The sequence below is a fragment of the Ranitomeya imitator genome, chromosome 5 (assembly GCF_032444005.1).
Source record: "Ranitomeya imitator isolate aRanImi1 chromosome 5, aRanImi1.pri, whole genome shotgun sequence".
Lineage (NCBI taxonomy): Eukaryota > Metazoa > Chordata > Amphibia > Anura > Dendrobatidae > Ranitomeya > Ranitomeya imitator.
In genome coordinates, this window is record NC_091286.1 from 294,521,654 (window position 1) to 294,548,217 (window position 26,564).

General features: G+C 42.6%; 1 protein-coding gene across 2 annotated transcripts in view; it reads right to left on the reverse strand.

Annotated features, from left to right (window-relative positions):
* AFG1L (AFG1 like ATPase) overlaps positions 1-26,564 on the reverse strand; it is a 228,107-nt gene that overhangs the window by 63,997 nt on the left and 137,546 nt on the right. For both annotated transcript variants that reach the window (XM_069726254.1, XM_069726253.1), the window contains exons 6-7: positions 19,679-19,778; positions 9,316-9,374 (exon numbers count right to left, since the gene is read on the reverse strand). In XM_069726254.1, the coding sequence (XP_069582355.1) occupies positions 9,316-9,374; positions 19,679-19,778 (159 nt within the window). The remainder of the gene's footprint in view (positions 1-9,315; positions 9,375-19,678; positions 19,779-26,564) is intronic.

Below are 26,564 nucleotides of genomic sequence, written 5' to 3' on the forward strand. Positions count from 1 at the left end.
CGCAAAATTGGCTAAAATTAAGAGTGGACGCCATGCTGCGTTTGGAGAGTCCCTGATGTGCCTAAATATTGGAAAACCCCCACAAGTGACACCAATTTGGAAACTAGACCCTTTAACAAACTTATGTAACTGTGTGGTGAGCACTTTGAACCCCCAGGTGCTTCACAGAAATCTATAACGTAGAGCCGCGAAAAAAAAATCAAATTTTTTCCACAAAAATGATCTTTTAGCCCCAATTTTTTTATTTTCACAAAGGTAACGGGTAAAAATAAACCACTAAAGTTGTTGCACATTTTCTTCTGAATACGCCGATACCCCATATGTGGGGGAAAACCACTGTTTGTGCGCACGGCAGGGCTCAAAATGGAAGGGGTGACGTTTTGGATTGCAGATTTTGATGGAATGGTCTGCAGGCGTCATGTTGCATTTGCAGAGCCCCTGATGTGCCTAAACAATGGAAACCCCTCACAAGTGACCCCCATTTTGGAATCTACACCCCTGAATGAATTTATCTAGAGGCATAGTTTTATAGTATTGATTATAATGCTTTTTGTTTTACTGGTGTATGAATTTATAATGTGGTGTTATATGTAAGATGTGCGGGGTACATCAGATTTATAAAAGTGTGTTGTGTCAACAGGGTATAAACTAATTTTATTAATTTGTGGACGTGTGGTAGACTTTGAAACAATCCTTAATGCAAAGGCCAGGTTTCTCAGGGCAGGTTTCACAATGGTAAATTGTGTCCTTTCGGATTCCCCTCTTGGAGCATACTCTGCACCGTTTTTGTGATTGTCCTGTCCTCGCTGTTTGGGGAACCTGTCCTAGGAAATGTTGACCTGGGACAATACGGGCACTATCAGATTCAGAAGTACTGGGGTGCTTATCTCCCCGAGTGCCAAACATTAGGGGCCAAACATTAGGGCCTTGATGACTTCCTCCTGAAACTGAAGAAGGTCCCCGTATTGCCTGCGGATCGGGACAGCACAAAAGCATTGTACAGTGCCATCTGTACAATGTGCACGGCCAATTTTTTGTAACATATTTGGTTTTTCTCATGGTACTGTATGGTTGGAGGACCTAATCTGAAAGATCCACACCCCCCATGTACCGATTGTAATCCAAGATACAATCTGGCTTTCGGACTTGTGCTGTGGTCCCACGAACAGTGACAAGGGAGCTGTTGTTACGGTGTATGGTGGTCAGGATAAGGACATCCCTTTTGTCCTTATACTTGACCACCAGCATGTTGTCGCTGCATTGTGCTCTGCTTTCCCCTTTTCTCAGCATTTGCCCAATTAGTGGCTTAGGGAGGCCTCACTGATTTTTTCGCACGGTGCCACATGCAGCTGTACCTCCGGCAAAGAGAGCCTTGAAGAGTGGGATCCTGGTGTAAAAGTTGTCAATGTAGAGGTGATAACCCTTATCCAGCAGTTGGTGCAGCAATTCCTACACAATTCTCCCACTCACCCCCAGGATGGGGGGGCATTCAGGGGGTTTAATTTGGGTGTCCTTCCCCTCGTAGACCCTAAATCTGTGGGTGTACCCTGAGGTACTCTCGCACAGTTTGTACAGCTTTATTCCGTACCTGGACCTCTTACTGGGCAGGTATTGTCGGAATTTTAGCCTCCCTTTGAAATGAACTAGAGATTCATCTATAGCGATGTCCCTCTGGGGTATGTACGCCTCAGCAAATTTTCTGCTGAAATGTTCAACCACTGGCCGAATTTTATATAGACGATCAAAGTTAGAATCGTCTCGGGGAGGACACTGCGCATTATCACTATAATGCAAAAATCTTTGGATCCCTTCAAATTGAGTCCTTTTCATGGCCATGAGGAATACCGGTGTACTGTAGAGAATATCAGTACTCCAGTACTGACGAATCTGATTTTTTTTTTGCTTTTTTTTTTATTATGCCGATATACAGCACAATTCCCCAAAATGTCATCATCACTGAGGCATTTACGGGGGTCCATCTGGCGTATGATGACGTGGGATTTTGGGTGAAAAATTGCTGGGCATACAGGTTCGTCTGGGCCACCATAGGATTTATTATTTCCTCACTGAAAAAGAATTTGAAGAAGTAAATTTCAGTGAGGCCAGTGGTGTCAAACTGGATTCCTGAGCTGCTGCTGAAATCCGGAATGACGGGCTGAAAATTTTCGGGGGTGGGGGGGTGCAATCCATACGGGATCGATTGCTGCAGGAGTTGCCTGGGTCCTAGGGCGTCTTGTTGGGGGTCCTTCCTCACCAGATGAGGAGGATGAGGAGGAGGAGGAATAGAGGAATGTGGGATCTTCCTCACTGGCTGTATCCGTGTCGGACGCAAGGATGGCGTAAGCCTCCTCTGGTGAATATCGCCTTGTTGACGAATGGGCCATTTTTATTTTTTTCCCAAACCCCGGGGATGTGTATGTAAGTGGTGCTTTTACATGTGTAATGTGTGGGGCTTGTGTATAGGGTACTCTTTATTATAACAAAACAGAGAAAAAAAAGAAGTAGAGAGGTAAAATGTAGAAGAAAAAATGTAAAGAAAAATCAGATTAAAAAAAAAAGTTTGAATACTTTACTAGTACGGCACATGTCAGGAAGGGGTTAAATAGTGGGTGGTTATAAATGGTATAGTCTCTAACTGGGTCGCTGTGACCAGTGGGGTACCGCAGGGGTCAGTATTGGGACCTGTTCTCTTCAACATATTCATTAATGATCTGGTAGAAGGTTTACACAGTAAAATATCGATATTTGCAGATGATACAAAACTATGTAAAGCAGTTAATACAAGAGAAGATAGTATTCTGCTACAGATGGATCTGGATAAGTTGGAAACTTGGGCTGAAAGGTGGCAGATGAGGTTTAACAATGATAAATGTACGGTTATACACATGGGAAGAAGGAATCAATGTCACCATTACACACTGAATGGGAAACCACTGGGTAAATCTGACAGGGAGAAGGACTTGGGGATCCTAGTTTATGATAAACTTACCTGGAGCAGCCAGTGCCAGGCAGCAGCTGCCAAGGCAAACAGGATCATGGGGTGCATTAAAAGAGGTCTGGATACACATGATGAGAGCATTATACTGCCTCTGTACAAATCCCTAGTTAGACCGCACATGGAGTACTGTGTCCAGTTTTGGGCACCGGTGCTCAGGAAGGATATAATGGAACTAGAGAGAGTACAAAGGAGGGCAACAAAATTAATAAAGGGGATGGGAGAACTACAATACCCAGATAGATTAGCGAAATTAGGATTATTTAGTCTAGAAAAAAGACGACTGAGGGGCGATCTAATAACCATGTATAAGTATATAAGGGGACAATACAAATATCTCGCTGAGGATCTGTTTATACCAAGGAAGGTGACGGGCACAAGGGGGCATTCTTTGCGTCTGGAGGAGAGAAGGTTTTTCCACCAACATAGAAGAGGATTCTTTACTGTTAGGGCAGTGAGAATCTGGAATTGCTTGCCTGAGGAGGTGGTGATGGCGAACTCAGTCGAGGGGTTCAAGAGAGGCCTGGATGTCTTCCTGGAGCAGAACAATATTGTATCATACAATTAGGTTCTGTAGAAGGACGTAGATCTGGGGATTTATTACGATGGAATATAGGCTGAACTGGATGGACAAATGTCTTTTTTCGGCCTTACTAACTATGTTACTATGTTACTATGTTACCAATACATTGGTCTAGTTGCAAGTAACAGGTAAAAATTTACTGGTAAAGTATATATTTATACTCTACCTATCGCGACTAAAAGTAACAGAAGCAACTAAAGTCATTAATAGGCATTAAGTATTTTATGGCTACTTCCAAGCCATGGAAATATTCCATTGGCCGTGTTTGGTTCTCCTTTTGTTGCGTTATAAGGACTATCAAGGCCACGGTCCATGTTGTGGACCACATTCTTCTACTTTTGACAGCAGCACAACATTGGTCAAAGGACCCCAATTCTTCTGAGAGGGTAGGGTTTCAAAATTTCACAACTAAGATCCTTGAACAACTTTTTGATTTGCACATCCTGCATTTCGCAATGAAATGAAACGTCAGTCCATGCTGTCCACATATAAAACGATTCTAAATCATTGTGTGAAGACATTTCTACATCTGAGTTTAGGCTCTTATTAGTTCTACACATTGTTTTAGCTAGACTTTACAGGGAAATTGTTGTTCTGTTTAAATAGTGGACACAAAACATGCAGAAATAGTAAAAAGAAAAATCACGAGTTTACATTCATTCCCTCATTACCTACAAGAGAAAAAAAAACTTTTTCCACAGTCTGTTTCAAGAAAATCCAGAGGTCCTTGCCATTGAGCAGATTTGGGGGTTGCAATGCCCATTCACTCTTTATGTACTGCAGCCATTATGCAAAAAGAATAAAGCACTGCCTTTATACTGCCAAGCCACAATGACTCTTCATACATCAAAGCATTTACACCATGAGCAGTTTTTACTTCCAAAATTATTCAAGCTGAGGGCAAAGAGACAACAATTCATACACCCTAATTACATCTAATTATCTGTTCCCTTGTAAGAGCAGCTTTGGACAAAGCTATTAGCTATGTGAATTTCTCACAGCCTCTGCATGCCCTGTCCATCCAGCTTGACACTGGATTATTTCAATAGCAGTGGCTTCTTGTCTATGGCCGATATGAAGTTTTTCCAGGTAAACCAATTATGCTTCCATAAACATTGCTAGAAATAGGAGGAATTTCTTGGTACGTTTGTCAAATCCCAGGGAGCTCCACCTGGTTAAAGTGACCCTCGACGCACTCTTGTTGTAGCTTCTCCATTGGCTTTCTATTCATCAGCTCAATGAAATGTTTATTGGATTAAAGACTCTCTCTCCAGACCTCCATGATGGCTTGTGATAAAAAATGTAAAAAGTACTTTTAACCAGCTTACAGTTCTCTCTGGGAAGTGATTAAAGTTAAGAAGAAGGCAGGAATAAAAAAAAGTGTTTCACATTACATCAGTACTTCTTTTTACAGAGTACAATTTACTGTACATTACTAAAGCTGGCACATCCAAAGGAAAACTAGAAATGGGAATAGGTTTTATAAAGAAAAAAAGTAGACGTCAATTCCCATCTGAACGTAGGTTTCTCATAGGAAGTTCTAAGCATCTTTATAGCGGATCTTCAATGTAAGTAAATGCACACTACTTATCTTCATCATTTTACGCCAGAGCCTGTTTTCACCTTTATAACCAGGCTATTTTTTTCAATTCTGACCACTGTCACTTTATATGATAACTCTGGAACGCTTCAACGGATCCCAGTGATTTAGAGATTGTTTTTTAATAACATATTGTATTTCATGTTAGTGGTAAATTTAGGACAATATTTTTTGTGTTTATTTGTGAAAATTTCAGATACTTTGCAAAAAATTTGAAAATTTCACAACTTTTTATTTTTTATGCCCTTAAATCAGAGAATTATATCAAACAAAATAGGAGATAGATAATGTTTCCCACATGTGTACTTTACATCAGCATAATTTCTTAAACATAATTTATTTTTGTTAGGAAGTTAGAAAAGTTAAACAATTTCTCATTTTTCCAATGAAATTTAGAAAACCACATCACATTTGAAGTGACTTTGAGGGGCCTATATGACAGAAAATATCCAAAAGTGACAAATTATAAAAACTCCACCCCTCAATCTGCACAAAACCACAATCAAGAAGTTTATTAACCCTTCAGGTGCTTCACAGGAATTAAAGCAATGGGGAAAGAAAACATTCAAATTGAACTTTTTCCCACCAAATTATTTTATTTTCAAAGAGGTAACAGGAGAAAATGCACAATATAATTTGCTGTGCAATTTATCCCAAGTACGCCAATACCCCATACAGTTAGGTCCATATATATTTGGACAGAGACAAAATTTTTCTAATTATGGTTATAGCCATTACCACAATGAATTTTAAACAAAACAATTCAGATGCAGTTGAAGTTCAGACTTTCAGCTTTCATTTGAGGGTATCCACATTAACATTGGATGAAGGATTTAAGAGTTTCAGCTCCTTAACATGTTCATTTTTAGTACTTGGTAGAAAACCCTTTGTTGGCAATGACTGCCTGAAGTCTTGAACTCATGGACATCACCAGACGCTGTGTTTCCTCCTTTTTGAAGCTCTGCCAGGCCTTCACTGCGGTGGTTTTCAGTTGCTGTTTGTTTGTGGGCCTTTCTGTCTGAAGTTTAGTCTTTAGCAAGTGAAATCCTGCTCAATTGGGTTGAGATCAGGTGACTGACTTGGCCATTCAAGAATATTCCACTTCTTTGCTTTAATAAACTCCTGGGTTGCTTTGGCTTTATGTTTTGGGTCATTGTCCATCTGTAGTATGAAAAGACGACCAATAGGTTTGGCTGCATTTGGCTGGATCTGAGCACACAGTATGGCTCTGAATACCTCAGAATTCATTCGGCTGCTTCTGTCCTGTGTCACATCATCAATAAACACTAGTGACCCAGTGCCACTGGCAGCCATGCATGCCCAAGCCATCACACTGCCTCTGCCGTGTTTTACAGATGATGTGGTATGCTTTGGATCATGAGCTGTACCACACCTTCGCCATACTTTTCTCTTTCCATCATTCTGGTAGAGGTTGATCTTGGTTTCATCTGTCCAAAGAATGTTCTTCCAGAACTGTGCTGGCTTTTATAGATGTTTTCTAGCAAAGTCCACTCTAGCCTTTGTATTCTTGATGCTTATGAGTGGCTTGCACCGTGCAGTGAACCCTCTGTATTTACTTTGATGCAGTCTTCTCTTTATGGTAGATTTGGATATTGATACGCCGACCTCCAGGAGAGTGTTGTTCACTTGGTTGGCTGTTGTGAAGGGGTTTCTCTTCACCATGGAGATTATTCTGCGATCATCCACCACTGTTGTCTTCTGTGGGCGCCCAGGTCTTTTTACATTGATGAGTTCACCAGTGCTTTCATTCTTTCTCAGGATGTACCAAACTGTAGATTTTGCCACTCCTAATATTGTACCAATTTCTCGGATGAGTTTTTTCTGTTTTCGCAGCTTAAGGGTGGCTTGTTTCACCTGCATGGAGAGCTCCTTTGACTGCATGTTTACTTCACAGCAAAACCTTCCAAATGCAAGCACCACACCTCAAATCAACTCCAGACCTTTTATCTACTTTATTGAGAATGACATAACGAAGGGATTGCCCACACCTGTCCATGAAATAGCCTTGGAATCAGTTGTCCAATTACTTTTGGTCCCTTTAAAAACAGGGTGGCACATGTTAAGGAGCTGAAACTCCTAAACCCTTCATCCAATTTTAATGTGGATACTCTCAAATGAAAGCTGAAAGTCTGAACTTCAACTGCATCTGAATTGTTTTGTTTAAAATTCATTGTGGTAATGTCTATAACCAAAATTAGAAAAATGTTGCCTCTGTCCAAATATATATGGACCTAACTGTATGTGGTGGAAAACTACTGTTTGGGTGAATGGCAGGGCTTGGAAGGAAAGCAGCACCATTTGACTTATAAAATTGAATGGAATCAATAGCATATACATTTGAAGAGGCCTTCATGTGCTTAAACAGTGGAACCCCCCCACAAGTGAACCCATATTGGAAACTACACTTCTCAAGCAATTCATGTAGATGTGTGGTGACCACTTTGAACCCGCAGGCACTTCACAGAATTTTACAACATTGAGCCGTGAAAATAAAATAAAATCACATTTTTGCTACACAAATGTTGCTTTAGCTCCAAATTATTTACTTTAACAATGTTAACAGGAGAAAATGGACCATACAATTTGTTGTGCAACTTCTCCCGTATATGTCGATACCCAATATCTGGTATAAAACTACAGTTTGGGCGGATGGCATGGCTTGGAAGGGACACCATTTTGGCTGGCATAGGTTGCGGACGCCATGTCATATTTGAAGAGCCCCTAACATGTCAAAATAACAGAAACCCCCATAAGTGGCCTCATTTTTTGAAACTACACCTCTTGAGGAATTCATCTCGGGGGAGTAGTGAGTATTTATAACCCTTAGGCAACTCACAGAATTGTAACACATTGGGCTAAGTACAGAACTAAAATGGGAAGGCGCGCATATTACAGTGCAAATTTTGCTCTTATGGTTTGCCGATGCAATGTCACATTGGTAGAGTTCCTAGGGTGCAGAGCAGCAGAAAGCCCCAATTTCTCAATTAATTCATCTATGGGTGTAGTGATCATATTTATACCACAGGTGGATCAAACAATGTTATACCATTAGGAAGGGAAGAAAAAATAAATACATTTTTTACCAGAAAATTGTTTTAGCCCCAGATTTTACATTTTCAAAAGGGGAAAATGGCAAGAAACTTTGTCACACAATTTCCTCTGAACGTGGCAAAAACCCATATGTGGCTGTACTGTACTACTTAGCCACATGGCGAGACTCAGGAGGGACGGAGCACTATTTGACTCTAGGAGAACAAATTTTCATGTAATAGTTTACGGACTTCATATACAGAACCCTAAGTGCCAGAAGAGCAGAAGCCTTCCTCAAGTGACCCCATTTTCTAAATTACACCCCTTTGGGAATTTATCTACAGATGTAGTGACAATTTTGACTTCATGGATGTTTTCCATGAACAAGCAGCAGTGGATGTTGCTGAGTAAAAATTGCAATCTACCATTGTAGCGCCCAGTACATTGTGATGCCCAATACATTGTGACTTTATGGTGCCCACATTTTTTGTAGTGCCCAGTACCTTGTATTGCCTAGTACATTGTAGTGACCAGTACATTGTGACATTGTAGTGTCTGATATTTTGTGGTGCCCAATACACTGTGCCCAGCTCATACTTCTGGAGACACACACCCCGTCCGTGAGTTAAGTGGACTCTCATCGCTACTGTACTGATAAACATGTGAATGCTGGCAGCAGTTTAGCCACACTGTTGCATGTGCACTTCTGCTTTTTGGCTTTGCCTGCAGTTGGGCAAAGCAAACGAGAGACACGATTTGTCTGCGCATACACAAAATATCTCACGGAGATGAAGATGAAGAATGAGGAGTCATCCATGTGAAGGACAGTGAGCAGCAGTCGGGGGAGGGGTGGAGAGGACCAAAGTCATGCCCATTGGACCTGAGAGACCCGATTTGCATACAGCGCCGGGGAAATAAAGGTTTTGGGGCTATAAAGGAGGAGTCACAGGGTTATATAAGGATTTAGGCAGTGCTGAATAGATGCTACGATTATATTTTTAGCTGCTATGTGACAAAACTGGTGACGGGTTCCCTTTAAATGTGCAAATTAACAGAGAGAAAAATTGATTATGTGGTTTGGCTTACCTTTAAAACAGCAATGAATGGCACAAAGTTAACTCTCTGAAGTCCATTCTTATAAAGATCTGAAAGAGCAAAAATGTTGTTATGAACATTTCTATCATCGTTAAAAACACTACCCAATCTATGTCAGGAGATGCATGTTTATCTAAGGATCAGATTGAAAGACAGAGCTTCAGATGTGCACTGGACAATCCGTAAAAGAGCGCTCATTCTCAGCAGCACGTATTCTATTTTCACAGGATGAACCGCTGCCGTAAACTATGACCTTTTGAGCAAATCAAAAGATCACGTCACCCGTCTAACAAGTATTTTGTTCGTTAGTTGGGTAATCAGCAGCCTGTTTATGCTCCAAGATGATGGGGAACCAGCGCTAGGATCGTGCAGTGTTAAGGCACCCTATGATTGAGGCATATCACAGTGATCAAAATGAACCAATAGGAAAAATTTCCTATTGTTGCCAGGTGCCAGTCGACAAATCGTGGCATGTGCCCGCCATCTTCTTCCCGGAAGAAGACGACGACGGCTGGGGGACAGGATCAGGGGATGCAGGAGGGTCCAAGGAAACCAGAAGTACCTGGGTGGGGATCTCGGGGGACCCCATTTCGCTCTTCTCTGATGTGCTATATCATATCAGAGGGGAGAGAAATTAAATGGGAAATCAGAATTTTTTTTTCTGCGGTCGCCATTATTCCCTGAATAACGGTGATGGCAACACTGGGGGCGGTAAAAATCGAGCCTAATCATGTTCTCTGAGGTCTCAGCTACCCCTGACACTGGGGGGTGCTATAACCTTATTATTATCCTTAACTGCCGCCGTTAAAAGGAATATCAGCAGTCATTAAGGGGTTAAAGCGCCACTCAAGTGTTTTTTGTTTTTTACATCACTGCTGGAGTGGTGCTACTAATCTAAGCTCCCTGACCCTAATCTTAGACTTATCAGCCCATGCCGCAATCATGTGACTGCAACTTCTCACTGACCGGAAGTCAGAGGTACCGGTCACAAGCTCCCCGTATAAGTATGCAAGAGCCACGTTCTGGCTCTCGAAGACTTACATAGAGTTGTGGCTTCTGGATCAGCCTGCAAACACTGGAGTGATCTGGAAGAACACAAACTGCTGAAGACCGTCCAGAGCGGCACTAATAAAAGATGAAGATGGCCGCTAATAAGTAGAAACCTTACGGATCCTGGATTAGCAGCATCACTTCAGCGCTGCAATTAAAAAAAATGATGGAACGGTGCTTTAATATGTGTCTGCTTCCTTTTCATAAATAAAACAGGCAGCCAGATGGCAGCCAGATCAAAAATATACACGCTTGGCTCTATAATAAAAACACAATTTAATGGGCAAAACCAGCACACAAACTACCTCAATGAATTACAATTGGGCCCAGTCAGGTGATCTCCTTTTTGACTAAGAATAAGGACTGTTTGTGGGGCCATGTTCCTAGTCAAGTATAATAGAATTTCTTAATGAGCCTCTGAAGCAAGTGTGTGCTACCGCTACAATATATATCAAGAGTCAACTAAGGAGATATGCTTTACAAAGAACCTTTCATGCCCCAAAATGCTATTAACCTGCAGATATGGGGACAATATGCAAGTTTAAAAACTGCACTGAAAGCTCAGCCACCAGGAGGAGACTAACCTTATTCTTCCTGGCAGACTCTGGCTGTCAGTCATGAGAGGAGCAAACAGTGTGGGTTCAGTCACTGCTTAGTAGATAGTGAGCACATTGGTAACCACGACCTGACACTGACTGACAGCAGGAAAAATACTGATGCATTGCAGAGCTGGCTGTCAGTCAGTGTCGGGGCGTGATTACTGACCCACTCACTATGTACACTGAGCAGGGACTGAGGCCTTGTTGGCACACCTTTATGACTGAAAGGAAGAGGAATAAAGTTCACTCCCTCACAAAAGTCAAGATTTCACTGTGGTGGCCGCACGGCTTCAAAACACTATTAACCTGCAGTTTGATCTCATAGCTAAAGGATGATGGTGCTTTTTGAGTTGACAGGTTCCCTGTAAACGTCCTGTCCAGCACACAGTATCTCCTAGGTCATTTGTATACATTGATGTTGAGTACATTGAAATAAAACCCAAAATAACTCTGTATCTTATAAAAAAAATACAACGAGCATAATATATTCAGTAGTTCAGTTCGAGAGACCACAGTTGCTCTATGACACTTAAGAAAGAAGGCTGTATTGATTAATCTTAAGAGGAGATTTTTTTTTACTATAATTTAAATATGATGCTAATTACAAAGGTAATGAAGTACACCATTCTGCTCCAATCTTCAAATATCAAGAATATCTTATTTGCAAGATTTATAAAGCTATTATTTGAGAACTAGAAGAATATAAAAGGGAATAAAATGTAAAACTTGTGCTGTTTTCATACAGCACCTATGAAAATCCTATTGTTTAATGAACACTATGAAAGATCAGGGTTCACTTTGTAACTTGCTATCTTATAAGAATGTTTTCTAAACGATGGTAGCCCAATAGTGTCACGGGAGACGGAGTGTTTATACCGAACATTAGTATCATCGCCAAGATGAAAGAACCTTATAACTAAGTCTTAGAGAGTACAAGTTTAAGGAAAATGATACACTGAATGCAATGTAGGAAACTGAGCTCTTTTCATATTCACAAATCTGCTCAATCTCCGACACTACACAGTGGACTATGCCCAAGACACCTTTGTAGATGCATTACAATTTGTACTTTGTGTTAAGCCCACCACACACATTCAAGGATGATACTTCAACTAATCATATGGCCGACAGCCTCTCAACTGACTCTCCCACACACAGGAGGGCTTGTCTGGCCGAGTGCCTTGGGTTTATTATGAGAAAGTAGCTGACATATGTCAGGCAGCAGCTTATCTCTGGGAGAACAAAGCGATCAGAAGTCCGAAATCAGAGAAGCTAGATTGGCATGTCCTCCGATGATAAGTTGGCCTGCGCTCCCATACAGATCAGTGTTGGCCAAACCCATCGATATCGGTAGGTGCGCCGACATTAGTCACAAAGGTCCTTCGTGGCGTGCAATGCATCCCTGGGGACGGAAGCCTTCGCATGCACCGCGGAGAACCAGGAGTACTCCGGGGGCCGTCAGAAGGCAACTATATCCATATATATATATTTTTTTACACGAATATGGATCTCAGGGCCTGAAGGAGAGTCTCCTCTCCTCCAGACCCTGGGAACCATCCGGGGCCGCTCCCTGCATCATATGTGGCGACCTCAGAGCTCCGCACATACCGTACCCGGCGTATAAGACGGCCCCCAACTTTTGAGAAGATTTTCAGGGGTTAAAAAGTCATCTTATACGCTGGAAAATATGGTACATACACATATATGAAGTTGTGTGAAAAAGTGTTTGCCCCCTTCCTGATTTCCTATGGCTCAATTACCTCAATTCTGCAAAGATGAGCAGGCCAAAATTCCTCCGAAGCGTTGTAAAAGACTCAACGCTTGATTACAGTTGATGCTGCTAAGGTGGCCCAACAGTTTAGGTTTAGGGAGAAATCACTCTCACACAGGGCCCTGTCGGTTTGGAACTCTTTTTCCCTTAATAAAAAAGACCTTAATTTAACCCCTTCATGACGCAGCCTATTTTGACCTTAATGACCTGGCCGTTTTTTGCAATTCTGACCAGTGTCCCTTTATGATGTAATAACTCAGGAAGGCTTCAATGGATCCTAGCGGTTCTGAGACTGTTTTTTCGTGACATATTGGGCTTCATGTTAGTGGTAAATTTAGGTCAATAAATTCTGCGTTTATTTGTGATAAAAATGGAAATTTGGCGAAAATGTAGAAAATTTTGCAATTTTCACAATTTGAATTTTTATTCTGTAAAACCATAAAGTTATGTGACACAAGATAGTTAATAAATAACATTTCCCACATGTATACTTTACATCAGCACAATTTTGGAAACAACATTTTATTTTGCTAGGAAGTTATAAGGGTTAAAATTTGACCAGCGATTTCTCATTTTTACAACGAAATTTACAAAACCATTTTTTTTAGGGACCACCTCACATTTGAAGTCAGTTTGAGGGGTCTATATGGCTGAAAATACCCAAAAGTTACACCATTCTAAAAACTGCACCCCTCAAGGTGCACAAAACCACATTCAAGAAGTTTATTAACCCTTCAGGTGCTTCACAGCAGCAGAAGCAACATGGAAGGAAAAAATGAATATTTAACTTTTTAGTCACAAAAATGATCTTTTTTTTAAATTTTCCCAATGGTAAAAGGAGAAACTGAACCTCGAAAGTTGTTGTCCAATTTGTCCTGAGTACGCTGATACCTTATATGTGGGGGTAAACCACTGTTTGGGCGCACGGCAGGGCTTGGAAGGGAAGGAGCGCCATTTGACTTTTTGAATGAAAACTTGGCTCCACTCTTTAGCGGACACCATGTCACGTTTGGAGAGTCCCCGTGTGCCTAAAAATTGGAGCTCCCCCACAAGTGACCCTGTTTCGGAAACTAGACGCCCCAAGGAACTTATCTAGATGCATAGTGAGCACTTTAAACCCCCAGGTGCTTCACAAATTGATCCGTAAAAATGAAAAAGTACTTTTTTTTCACAAAAAAATTCTTTTAGCCTCAATTTTTTCATTTTCACATGGGCAACAGGATAAAATGGATCCTAAAATTTGTTGAGCAATTTCTCGTGAGTACACCGATACCTCACATGTGGGGGTAAACCACTGTTTGGGCACATGGTAAGGCTCGGAAGGGAAAGAGCGCCATTTGACTTTTTGAATGAAAAATTATCTCCATCGTTAGCGGACACCATGTCGCGTTTGGAGAGCCCCTGTGTGCCTAAACATTGGAGCTCCCCCACAAGTGACCCCATTTTGGAAACTGGACCCCCCAAGGAACTTGTCTAGATGCCTAGTGAGCACTTTAAACCCTCAGGTGCTTCACAAATTGATCCGTAAAAATGAAAAAGTACTTTTTTTTCACAAAAAATTTCTTTTCACCTCAATTTTTTCATTTTCCCATGCGCAATAGGATAAAATGGATCCTAAAATTTGTTGGGCAATTTCTCCCGAGTACGCCGATACCTCATATGTGGGGGTAAACCACTGTTTGGGCACATGGTAAGGCTCGGAAGGGAAGGAGCGCCATTTGACTTTTTGAATGGAAAATTAGCTCCAATTGTTAGCGGACACCATGTCGCGTTTGGAGAGCCCCTGTGTGCCTAAACATTGGAGCTCCCCCACAAGTAACCCCATTTTGGAAACTAGACCCCCCAAGGAACTTATCTAGATGCATATTGAGCACTTTAATCCCCCAGGTGCTTCACAGAAGTTTATAACGCAGAGCCATGAAAATAAAAAATAACTTTTCTTTCCTCAAAAATGATTTTTTAGCCTGGAATTTCCTATTTTGCCAAGGGTAATAGGAGAAATTGGACCCCAAATGTTGTTGTCCAGTTTGTCCTGAGTACGCTGATACCCGATATGTGGGGGTAAACCACTATTTGGGCGCACGGCAGGGCTCGGAAGGGAAGGCACGCCATTTGGCTTTTTAAATGGAAAATTAGCTCCAATCATTAGCGGACACCATGTCACGTTTGGAGAGCCCCTGTGTGCCTAAACATTGGAGATTCCCCACAAATGACCTCATTTTGGAAACTAGACCCCCAAAGGAACTAAACTAGATGTGTGGTGAGTACTTTGAACCCCCAAGCGCTTCACAGAAGTTTATAACGCAGAGCCGCGAAAAAAAAAAAAAATTCTTTTCTCAAAAATGATATTTTAGCCCGCAATTTTTTATTTTCCCAAGGGTAACAGGAGAAATTGGACCCCAAAAGTTGTTGTCCAGTTTCTCCTGAGTACGCTGATATCCCATGTGTGGGGGTAAACCACTGTTTGGGCACACGTCGGGGCTCAGAAGGGAAGTAGTGACTTTTGAAATGCAGACTTTGATGGAATGGTCTGCGGGCGTCACGTTGCGTTTGCAGAACCTCTGGAGTGCCTAAACAGTAGAAACCCCCCACAAGTGACCACATTTTGGAAACTAGACCCCCCCAAGGAACTTATCTAGATATGTGGTGAGCACTTTGAACCCCCAAGTGCTTCACAGACGTTTACAACGCAGAGCCGTGAAAATAAAAAATTATTTTTCTTTCCTCAAAAATGATGTTTTAGCAAGCATTTTTTTATTTTCTCAAGGGTAACATGAGAAATTGGACCCCAATAATTGTTGCGCAGTTTGTCCCGAGTATGCTGGTACCCCATATGTGGGGGTAAACCACTGTTTGGGCACACGTCGGGGCTCGGAAGTGAGGGAGCACCATTTGACTTTTTGAATACAAGATTGGCTGGAATCAATGGTGGCGCCACGTTGCGTTTGGAGACCCCTGATGTGCCTAAACAGTGGAAACCCCTCAATTCTACCTCCAACACCAACCCCAACACACCCCTAATCCCAACTGTAGCCATAACCCTAATCACAACCCTAACCACAACCCTAATTCCAACCCTAACCCTAAGGCTATGTGCCCACGTTGCGGATTCGTGTGAGATTTTTCAGCACCATTTTTGAAAAATCCGTGGGTAAAAGGCACTGCGTTTTTGTTTTTTGTGCGGATTTCACCTGCGGATTCGTATTGAGGAACAGGTGTAAAACGCTTCGGAATCCGCTCAAAGAATTGACATGCTGCGGAAAATACAGCACAGCGTTTCCTCGTGGTATTTTCAGCACCATGGGCACAGCGGATTTGGTTTTCCATAGGTTTACATGGAACTATAAACCTGATGGAACACTGCTGCGAATCCGCAGCGACCAATCCGCTGCGGATCCGCAGCCAAATCCGCACCGTGTGCACATAGCCTAATTCTAAAGGTATGTGCACACGCTGCGGAAAACGCTGCGGATCCGCAGCAGTTTCCCACGAGTTTACAGTTCAATGTAAACCTATGGGAAACAAAAATCGCTGTACACATGCTGCAGAAAAACTGCACGGAAACGCAGCGGTTTACATTCCGCAGCATGTCACTTCTCTCTGCGGATTCCGCAGCGGTTTTACAACTGCTCCAATAGAAAATCGCAGTTGTAAAACCGCAGTGAAATGCGCAGAAAAACCGCGGTAAATCCGCCATAAATCCACAGCGGTTTAGCACTGCGGATTTATCAAATTCGCTGCAGAAAAATCCGCAGAGGACCAGAATACGTGTGCACATACCGAATTCCGAACCCTAACCCTAGTTCTAACCCCAACCTTAGTGAAAAAAAATTCTTTATTTTATTATTGTCCCTACCTATAGGGGTGACAAAGGGGGGGGGTCATTTACTATTTTTTTTATTTTGATCACTGTGATAAAACCTATCACAGTGATCAAAATGCACATTGGAACGAATCTACAGATTCCGCCGGCGCACTGCGCATGCGCCCGCCATTTTGGAAGATGGCGGTGCCCATGGAGAAGACGGACGGACCCCGGGAGGCTCGGTAAGTATGATGGGGTGGGGGGGAGGGTGGTGGATCGGAGCGCGGGGGGTGAATTGGAGCGCGGGGGGTGGACTGGAGCACGGGGGGGTGGATCGGAGCATGGGGGGGTGGATTGGAGCATGGGGGGTGGATTGGAGCACGTGGGGGTGGATCGGAGTGCAGGGGGGTTGGATTGGAGCACGGGGGGTGGGATTGGAGCACGGGGGGAGCGGACAAGAGACGGGGGAGCGGACAGGAGGACGGAGGGGAGCGGAGCAGTGTACAGGACTGATCAGAGGACTGGGGGGGGATCGGTGGCGGTGGGGGGGCAGACCAGTGTTTCCAGCCATGGCCGATGATATTGCAGCATCGGCCATGGCTGGAATGTAATATTTCACCAGTTTTAATAGGTGAAATATTACAAATCGCTCTGATTGGCAGTTTCACTTTCAACAGCCAATCAGAGCGATCGTAGCCATGGGGGGGGGGGGGGGGGTGAAGCCACCCCCGAGGGCTGTACTACCACTCCCCCTGTCCCTGCAGATCGGGTGAAATTGGAGTTAACCCTTTCACCCGATCTGCAGGGACGCGATCTTTCCATGATGCCACATAGGCATCATGGGTCGGATTGGCACCGACTTTCATGACGACTACGTGGCATCAAAGGTTGGGAAGGGGTTAAAAACTGCATTTTTTTCTTGTGTTATCTTTTATTTAAAGATAACACAAGATATTTTTACTTCTGTTATCTAATATTTAAATTTGTTTGGTGATCTGATGCAGATTGTCTCTTCAGAGAGGAAGAGGACTAGTGCCACCTATTAGAACTAGCAACAATGTATTCCATAGCCTTTCTTACACCTTGAGCCAAAACGCTGCGTACATTTGGCATGGAATAAATTATTCTCACTTTTTTTGCTGTTTGGATTGCGACCTCTCTTTCTCCTTTTTCTTTACAATTACAATCATTTCATAAGTTGTAATACTTTTATTGATATATTGATAAATACATTGAGTATATGCAAAGAGTCAATATCTATAGTGTTGATTCTTATTTATCAAGACTTCTGCAGTGCACCCTGACATACTGATGTACTAAGATATCGGCTCCTGGTCCACATCCTGACTGATGATAACCAATTCTTGTCTAAGGAGAGCACAATGTCTGTGTTTTTGTTTGTCCGCCCGCTTCTTGAGAATTAATCACAGGTTTTCAGTGTGATTGAGAAATGGGACATTTCCTGATCATGGGCCCCAATGTTTTGTTCACTGAGCTGTCACTATATACAGTACTGTACTAATACACATAGCTTTACATTTCTACTAATATAAAAATGGTATCTTCTTTGCACATAGAAGAAAATCTAATGTAACCCCTTAGTGACTGACAATACGTCTTTTTACTGACCTGACATATAAGAGACTAGCATCCTCCAACGGGTGACAATCCAGCAGCTGTCGGCTGTCCACTATAGCTGACAACTTGTTGTATCAGCCATGATCAGCGTTAGTACCGTCCATATCTGTTTAACCCCTTAGATGCTGCTGTCAAAAGTGACTACATCATTATAAATGGTTAACAGAGTGTGGGGGCTTCCTCTTTATCCCAATTGGTGCCCTCAAATCATGATTGTGTGGTCCTGATGTTTGCCATGGCAATTCCTGACCAAATAGCGGCCTTACAGTCTGTCGGCCATAGCAGCCTGTTCAGAAGTTAGCGGCATTTAGGTGGTAAAAATACACTTTTTCATTCCCATCATGTCACTTTGCATTAATTCCTGAAAATCACCTGAAGGGTTAATAAACTACCTGACTGCAGTTTTCAATATACGCCCCCGGAAGAAGCAGGAGGCGAAACGCGCGTCGGGGTGAGGGGACGCCATCTAGTACAAGGTAACACCATCTCTTTATTTATCTATGGATGTTATGGTCAGTTAGGTTGCTCCAGCGCGGTTAGTTCAGGATTTCCTGTAACCACTGTTAATCTAAGACTTAGCCACTGTGTGTTAGTGATCGTGATGTTGCCCCATGGTGGGTATATGGGGATCTGTAACCGCTATATATACTGGATATATTAAGCCATTGTGCTAATTACCTGTCATTATTATTCTGGAGTTCAATACCCACTGATAATATCTGAGTGTTACTGAGTATGGATCATTAATATTTTGCCTTGTCTTTTGGTGTCCCCTACGGTAATTTTGCTTTTTTATTGTTAATTTTTAAAATAATATTAATAAACATTTGGTTTTTATTATGGGATCTCTTCGTTCTTCCCACTATAATTTGAGTGGGATTAGTTATATATATGCAGTTTTCAATATGTCAGGAAGTGTTGTTTTTAAAATGGTATCACTTTTGGAGGTTTCCCTATATATAGGTCACCCAAAGTCACTCCAAACCTGGATAGGTCCCTAACACAATAAATGTAAATTTCCTTGAAAAAATTAAAAATTACTGCTAAAAGGCTAACAAAACAAAAGAACATTTTACAAAATGGTGCTGATGTAAAGCAAACATGTGGGAATTGTTATTATGTTTTTCTATGGTATGACTATCTGGATTAAAGGGATAATCATTCAAAGTTAGACAATTGCTAATTTTTTTTCTATTTTTATCAAATTCCTGATATGTTTTGTGCTTATTTATAAAAAGTATCGAACTAAATTTACAGTTATCATCAATTATAACATGTCACGAAAAAACAATCTCAAAATCATTGGGATTTGTTGAAGTGTCCTAGAGTTATTACCACATAAAGTGACAATGGTCGGATTAAAAAACAAAAAAATTGGCCTGGTCACTAAGGGGTTAATATCTTCTTGACTACGGTACATGTGCATATTATAATAATCCATAAAAATCAAATTGCAGAATTAGTTTATTATTTGCTTTTAAATACATTTACCATCTGGCGGTCTGTTTGATGTTGCTACAACAACAACTCCATTTTGAAAGAGATTTTCAAAAAGTTGCTTTAGGATCATGGCATCAGCAATATCTGTGACCTGCAGAAACAGAGGAAATTAACTTTACATGTCATGCAATAGCACATGCTAAGGCGAGATCTCCAAAATTAAACTAACAGATGCACCATAAATGTCATTACAAACAAAACCTGAGTAATGATTGAAGAAAAGAGTTACCAATAAGAAAATACTTATATTAAAGGGAATTTATTAGTAGGCTTAACCCTCCTAAGCTGTCTATATGGACATGCAGGTCATAGGAAGTGGATATCTGCGATCTGATGTCTTATTCTAGAGATATCCTTGTTTTTCTTATATGTAAATGAGCTGTTAAGATCTAAAGGCCGGACACTGATCTCCCTGAGAATCTGCCCCCAGAGATTATTATTAGTGATGAGCGAATATACTTGTTCCTCGAGATTTCTCGAGCACGCTCGGGTGTCCTCCGAGTATTTTTTAGTGCTCGGAGTTTTCATTTTTCTTGCCGCAGCTGAATGATTTACATCTGTTAGCAAGCATAAGTACATATGGGGGTTGCCTGGTTGCTAGGGAATCCCCACATGTAATCAAGCTGGCTAACAGATGTAAATCATTCAGCTGCGGCAAGACTAAATCTCCAGGCACTAAAAAATACTCGGAGGACCCCCGAGCATGCTTGAGAAATCTCGAGTAACAAGTATATTCGCTCATCACTAATTATTATAAACTAGATGGTGGCCCGATTCTAACGCATCGGGTATTCTAGAATATGCATGTCCACGTAGTATATTGCCCAGCCACGTAGTATATTGCCCAGTCACGAAGTATATTGCCCAGCCACGTAGTATATTTCCCAGCCACGTAGTATATTGTCCAGCCACGTAGTATATTGCCCAGTCACGTAGTATATTGCCCAGCCACGTAGTATATTGCCCAGCCACGTAGTATATTTCCCAGCCACGTAGTATATTGTCCAGCCACGTAGTATATTGCCCAGTCACGTAGTATATTGCCCAGCCACGTAGTATATTGCCCAGCCACGCAGTATATTGCCCAGCCACGTAGTATATTTCCCAGCCACGTAGTATATTGCCCAGCCACGTAGTATATTGCCCAGCAACGTAGTATATTGCCCAGTCACATAGTATATTGCCCAGCGATGTAGTATATTGCCCATAGAGTAAAAAGAGGCTGACAGCACTCACTTTCTTAGGGCGCTCGTTCCACGTCCAGGGAACCCTTCCTGGATATTGTAGCAGCTTCAAGGTAGAAGGGACAGCGCTCCAGTCAGGTGTCGACTGGAGCGCTGTCCCTTCTACCTTGTAGTATATTGCCCAGTCACGTATTGCTCAGCCACATAGTATATAGCACAGCCCACGTAGTACGGTATATTGCCCAGCCACATAGTATATAGCAGAGCCACATAGTATATTGCCCAGCCACATAGTATATAGCAGAGCCACGTAGTATATTGCCCAGTCACGTAGTATATTGCCCAGCACAGAGCCACGTAGTATTTTGGCCAGCACAGAGCCACGTAGTATAGAGACTTTAAAAAAAACAAAACATATACTCACCTATAGCCCGGTGAAGTCCTGCTATACTTACCTTCCGCCTCCTTTCTCGCTCCTCTCCACGCTCCCGGGACCACTCCATTGCAAGCAGCAGCTTGCGGTCCCGTCCCAGGGCTTGTGTGAGCAGGACCTATGATGACGTCGCAGTCACATGACCGTGACGTCACGGCAGGTCCTTGTCGCACACCAGCCCTGGGAAGGGAGTGGAAGCTGGCGATTGCAATAGAGTGGTCGCGGGAGCGTGGAGAGGAGCGAGAAAGGCGGCGGAGGGTGAGTATAGCAGGTTTTTTTAATTATTATTTTTAACATGACATATTTTTACTATTGATGCTGCATAGGCAGCATCAATAGTCAATAGTTGGGGACACACAGGGTTAATAGCAGCGGTAACGGAGCGCGTTACACCGCGGGCCGTTACCGCTGCCATTAACCCTGTGTGAGCGGTGAGCGGAGGGGATTACGGAGCGGGCGCCGGGCAGTGAGTGCAGGGGAGTCTGGGAGGGACTAATCGGACTGTGGCCGTCGCTGATTGGTCGCAGCAGCCATGACAGGCAGCTGCCGAGACCAATCAGCGAACGAATAACCGTGACAGAAGGACAGACAGACAGACGGAAGTACCCTTTAGACAGTTATGTATATAGATACAATTATAGGACATTCCATAAATGTCTGATATCTGCTAGTCATACCCTTGGACCTCCACATAAACTGCACCAATGTGAACGAAGAGGAGATGAAAAGGAATCTGTCAACAGGTTTTGGCTACCCCTTCTGAGAGCAGCATAATTTAAGGACAGAGACCCTGACTTTAGTAATGTGAAACTTAGTGAGTTGTTTTCTGCCATTTTGGTAAATCGCTATTTTCTCTCATGCAAATCTAGTTCTCTGAATGCCAAGCTCGTTATACACAGACAACTGCATTTGACCAAAACCTTGATTGCAAATCTCCACAATTGTGAAATTTGGCCGTGCACTTTTCTTACCCTTAGTATACATGAGATTTGAATAGGAAGGGTAGAAAGGGAGTAATGGTCCTTTACACTGTGTGAGGCAGTGAGGGGAATCATATACGAGGGGCGCATTGCAATTGCAGCCACAGCTTTAGAACGTGAAATAAAAGCGAGTGTGGACTTGGTCAAGCGATGAATCAGATTTAGGAAACCTGACAAAGGCTTTTATTTTTGAAGAGATCTGTGAGAAGGTAGTTGGACGGATCTCTCCCTCCAGTCAGGTCTTGGAAGTGGCCCAAGGCCACGATTCCCATTTAAACTTTCAGGTAAGGGTTGGATGTGTCAGTGTTGGTTTTTCAAGCAACAGAGCAGGAGGTGGTGTGTATGCCTGTCTGTGTGAGACTGAACATAGACCAGAGCCAGAGCTAATCCATTGCCACACTTAAGTTATACAGTGGTGTTGTCGCCCACCGAAACAAGCTAATGAAAAACCGGATGGTAAAGTTTGAATTTATTTCATAGGTTGACAAACTAAGACATTTACCGTATATACTCGTGTATAAGCAGAATTTTCAGCACTTTTTTTGGAGGAGTCATGCATACAAGGATGGGAATAAGGAACCATGCATACAAGGATGGGGATAAGGAGCCATGCATACCAGGATGGGGATGAGAAACCATGCATACCAGAATAGGGATTAGGGGACAATGCATACCCAGCTTATACTCGAGTCAATAAGTTTTCCAAGGCAAAATTAGGTGCCTTGGCTTATACTCGGGTCGGCTTATACACAAGTATATATGGTAAGTTGAACTTTCTTGGGTCACTGCATCATGACCTCACGGACATAAAGCTGCTGCCTTACATATGGCGGAGAATGTGGGAAATGTGAACTACAACATACCTCAAAGAAAACGGCATGTCCTTGATTAAGGTTACAATGCTATAACTCAGGCTCACGGACAAGATAGAGGAACTCCTACAGCAGACGGTCCAATCCAGGGCATAATAGCAGCAGATTAACCACCTGTTAGTACAGCATATTGCGGCACTACGAGAGACACCCCCACCAGCAATCCCAGTCCATCCCGAGACCCGGGACAAAATCAGGTCAGCACTGAGGAAGAGGAGTCCGGAGGACAACATGGAAGCCTTCCTCACAGTGTTTGAAAAAAAACGCGGAGCAGCAGTTTGCCATATTTCCAGTGAGCTGAAGTGGAGTCCCCATTCCTGATGGGCGACGCCCAGAAAGCCTATTTTGAGCCCATCCAGGAGGACGCACAATACTATGGGAAACTCATAGATGAGATACTTGCCTGGATGGGGGTTAATACATATGTACAGATGCAGAGAGTATGCCAGTTGTCCTTTGTGGAGGCCCGATCCACTAGGTCTCAGGTATACGACTTGTTGCATATAGTAAAAAAATGGCTCCAACCTGAGACTTTGAGCCCAGCCCAAATGGTAGACAGGGTAGTAGTCGACAGATTGGTGCGAACTCTACCGGTATCCATATCGCACTGGGTGGGACAAGGGGACCCAGGCTACCTAAACCAGGTACTTAGCCTAATCGAGCGTTATATTTCTACCCAGAACTTGGTATGGGACTCTGCGCAACTGCGGGTATTGCACCAGCCTCTTCATCTCAGTGAGCTTGAAAAAGGGACACGACCCTCTACTGGGGTCAGACAGAACCAAGCCTAATAATGAGGTGGGGCCTCGGAATGAGGATAACAGGAGACGAGTTTTCCCTAAACCGGTCTCATGGACTAGTGGTACTGATATCAGGTGCTGGTGGTGCCAAGGGCAACGACATGTCGCTGCCAACTCCCCCCTGACCTATGAACCCATGGACAGTGACTTTGATCGCTGGGTGTCGATGTATGCCCAGACGGTCACAACTCCGGCAGCGTCACTAAAACTAGTGAGCCCCAGGTGTGCGTCAACAGACACCAGGCGGAGGCTGTTTTGGACTCAGGTAGCCTAGAGACATTAATATATGGGTCATTGACCTTCAGGTAAGCACACACTGGGGGGGCATCTGCATACATGGAAAACTCAGCAAGTATAATAAAGATGGACGTTACCCTTTACACCCCTTGCACGGAGGTTAACCCCTTTACCCCCAAGGGTGGATTGCACGTTAATGACCAGGCCAATTTTTACAATTCTGACCACTGTCCCTTTATGAGGTTATAACTCTGGAACGCTTCAATGGATCCTGGTGATTCTGACATTGTTTTCTCGTGACATATTGTACTTCATGACAATGGTAAAAATTCTTTGATAGTACCTGCGTTTATTTGTGAAAAAAACGGAAATTTGGCGAAAATTATGAAAATTTCGCAATTTTCCAACTTTGAATTTTTATGCAATTAAATCACAGAGATATGTCACACAAAATACTTAATAAGTAACATTTCCCACATGTCTACTTTACATCAGCACAATTTTGGAACCAAAATTTTTTTTTGTTAGGGAGTTATAAGGGTTAAAAGTTGACCAGCAATTTCTCATTTTTACAACACCATTTTATTTTAGGGACCACATCTCATTTGAAGTCATTTTGAGGGGTCAATATGATAGAAAATACCCAAGTGTGACACCATTCTAAAAACTACACCCCTCAAGGTGCTCAGAACCATATTCAAGAAGTTTATTAACCCTTCTGGTGCTTCACAGGAATTTTTTGAATGTTTAAATAAAAATGAACATTTAACTTTTTTTCACAAAAAATTTAATTCAGCTCCAATTTGTTTTATTTTACCAAGGGTAACAGGAGAAAATGGACCCCAAACATTGTTGTACAATTTGTCCTGAGTATGCCAATACCCCACATGTGGGGGTAAACCACTGTTTGGGCGCATGGCAGAGCTCGGAAGCGAAGGAGTGCCATTTGACTTTTCAATGCTAAATTGACTGGAATTGAGATGGGACGCCATGTTTCGTTTGGAGAGCCCCTGATGTGGCTAAACATTGAAACCCCCCACAAGTGACACCATTTTGGAAAGTAGACCCCCTAAGGAACTTATCTAGAGGTGTGGTGAGCACTTTGACCCACCAAGTGCTTCACAGAAGTTTATAATGTAGAACCGTAAAAATAAAAAATCATATTTTTTCACAAAAATTATCTTTTCACCCCCAATTTTTTATTTTCCCAAGGGTAAGAGAAGAAATTGGACCCCAAAAGTTGTTGTACAATTTGTCCTGAGTACGCTGATAGCCCATATGTGGGGGTAAACCACTGTTTGGGCGGATGGGAGAGCTTGGAAGGGAAGGAGTGCCGTTTGACTTTTCAATGCAAAATTGACAGGAATTGAGATGGGACGTCATGTTGCGTTTGAAGAGCCACTGATGTGCCTAAACATTGAAACCCCCCCACAAGTGACACCATTTTGGAAAGTAGACCCCCTAAGGAACTTATCTAGAGGTGTGGTGAGCACTTTGACCCACCAAGTGCTTCACAGAAGTTTATAATGTAGAACCGTAAAAATAAAAAATCATATTTTTTCACAAAAATTATCTTTTTGCCCCCAATTTTTTATTTTCCAAGGGTAAGAGAAGAAATTGGACCCCAAAAGTTGTTGTACAATTTGTCCTGAGTACGCTGATACCCCATATGTGGGGGTAAACCACTGTTTGGGCGGATGGGAGAGCTCGGAAGGGAAGGAGCGCCGTTTGACTTTTCAAAGCAAAATTGACAGGAATTGAGATGGGACGCCATGTTGCTTTTGAAGAGCCACTGATGTGCCTAAACATTGAAACCCCCCACAAATGACACCATTTTGGAAAGTAGACCCCCTAAGGAACTTATCTAGAGGTGTGGTGAGCACTTTGACCCACCAAGTGCTTCACAGAAGTTTATAATGCAGAGCCGTAAAAATAAAACAAAATTTTTTTCCCACAAAAATTATTTTTTTAGCCCCCAGTTTTGTATTTTCCTGAGGGTAACAGGAGAAATTGGACCCCAAAATTTGTTGCCCAATTTGTCCTGAGTGCGATGATACACCATATGTGGGGGGAACCACTGTTTGGGCACATGGGAGAGCTCAGAAGGGAAGGAGTGCCATTTGAATGCAGACTTAGATGGAATGGTCTGCAGGTGTCACATTGCGTTTGCAGAGCCCCTAATGTACCTAAACAGTAGAAACCCCCCACAAGTGACACCATTTTGGAAAGTAGACCCCCTTAGGAACTTATCTAGATGTGTGCTGAGCGCTTTGACCCACCAAGGGCTTCACAGAAGTTTATAATGGAGAGCCGTAGAAATAAAACAAAAATTTTTTCCCACAAAAATTATTTTTTAGCCCCCAGTTTTGTA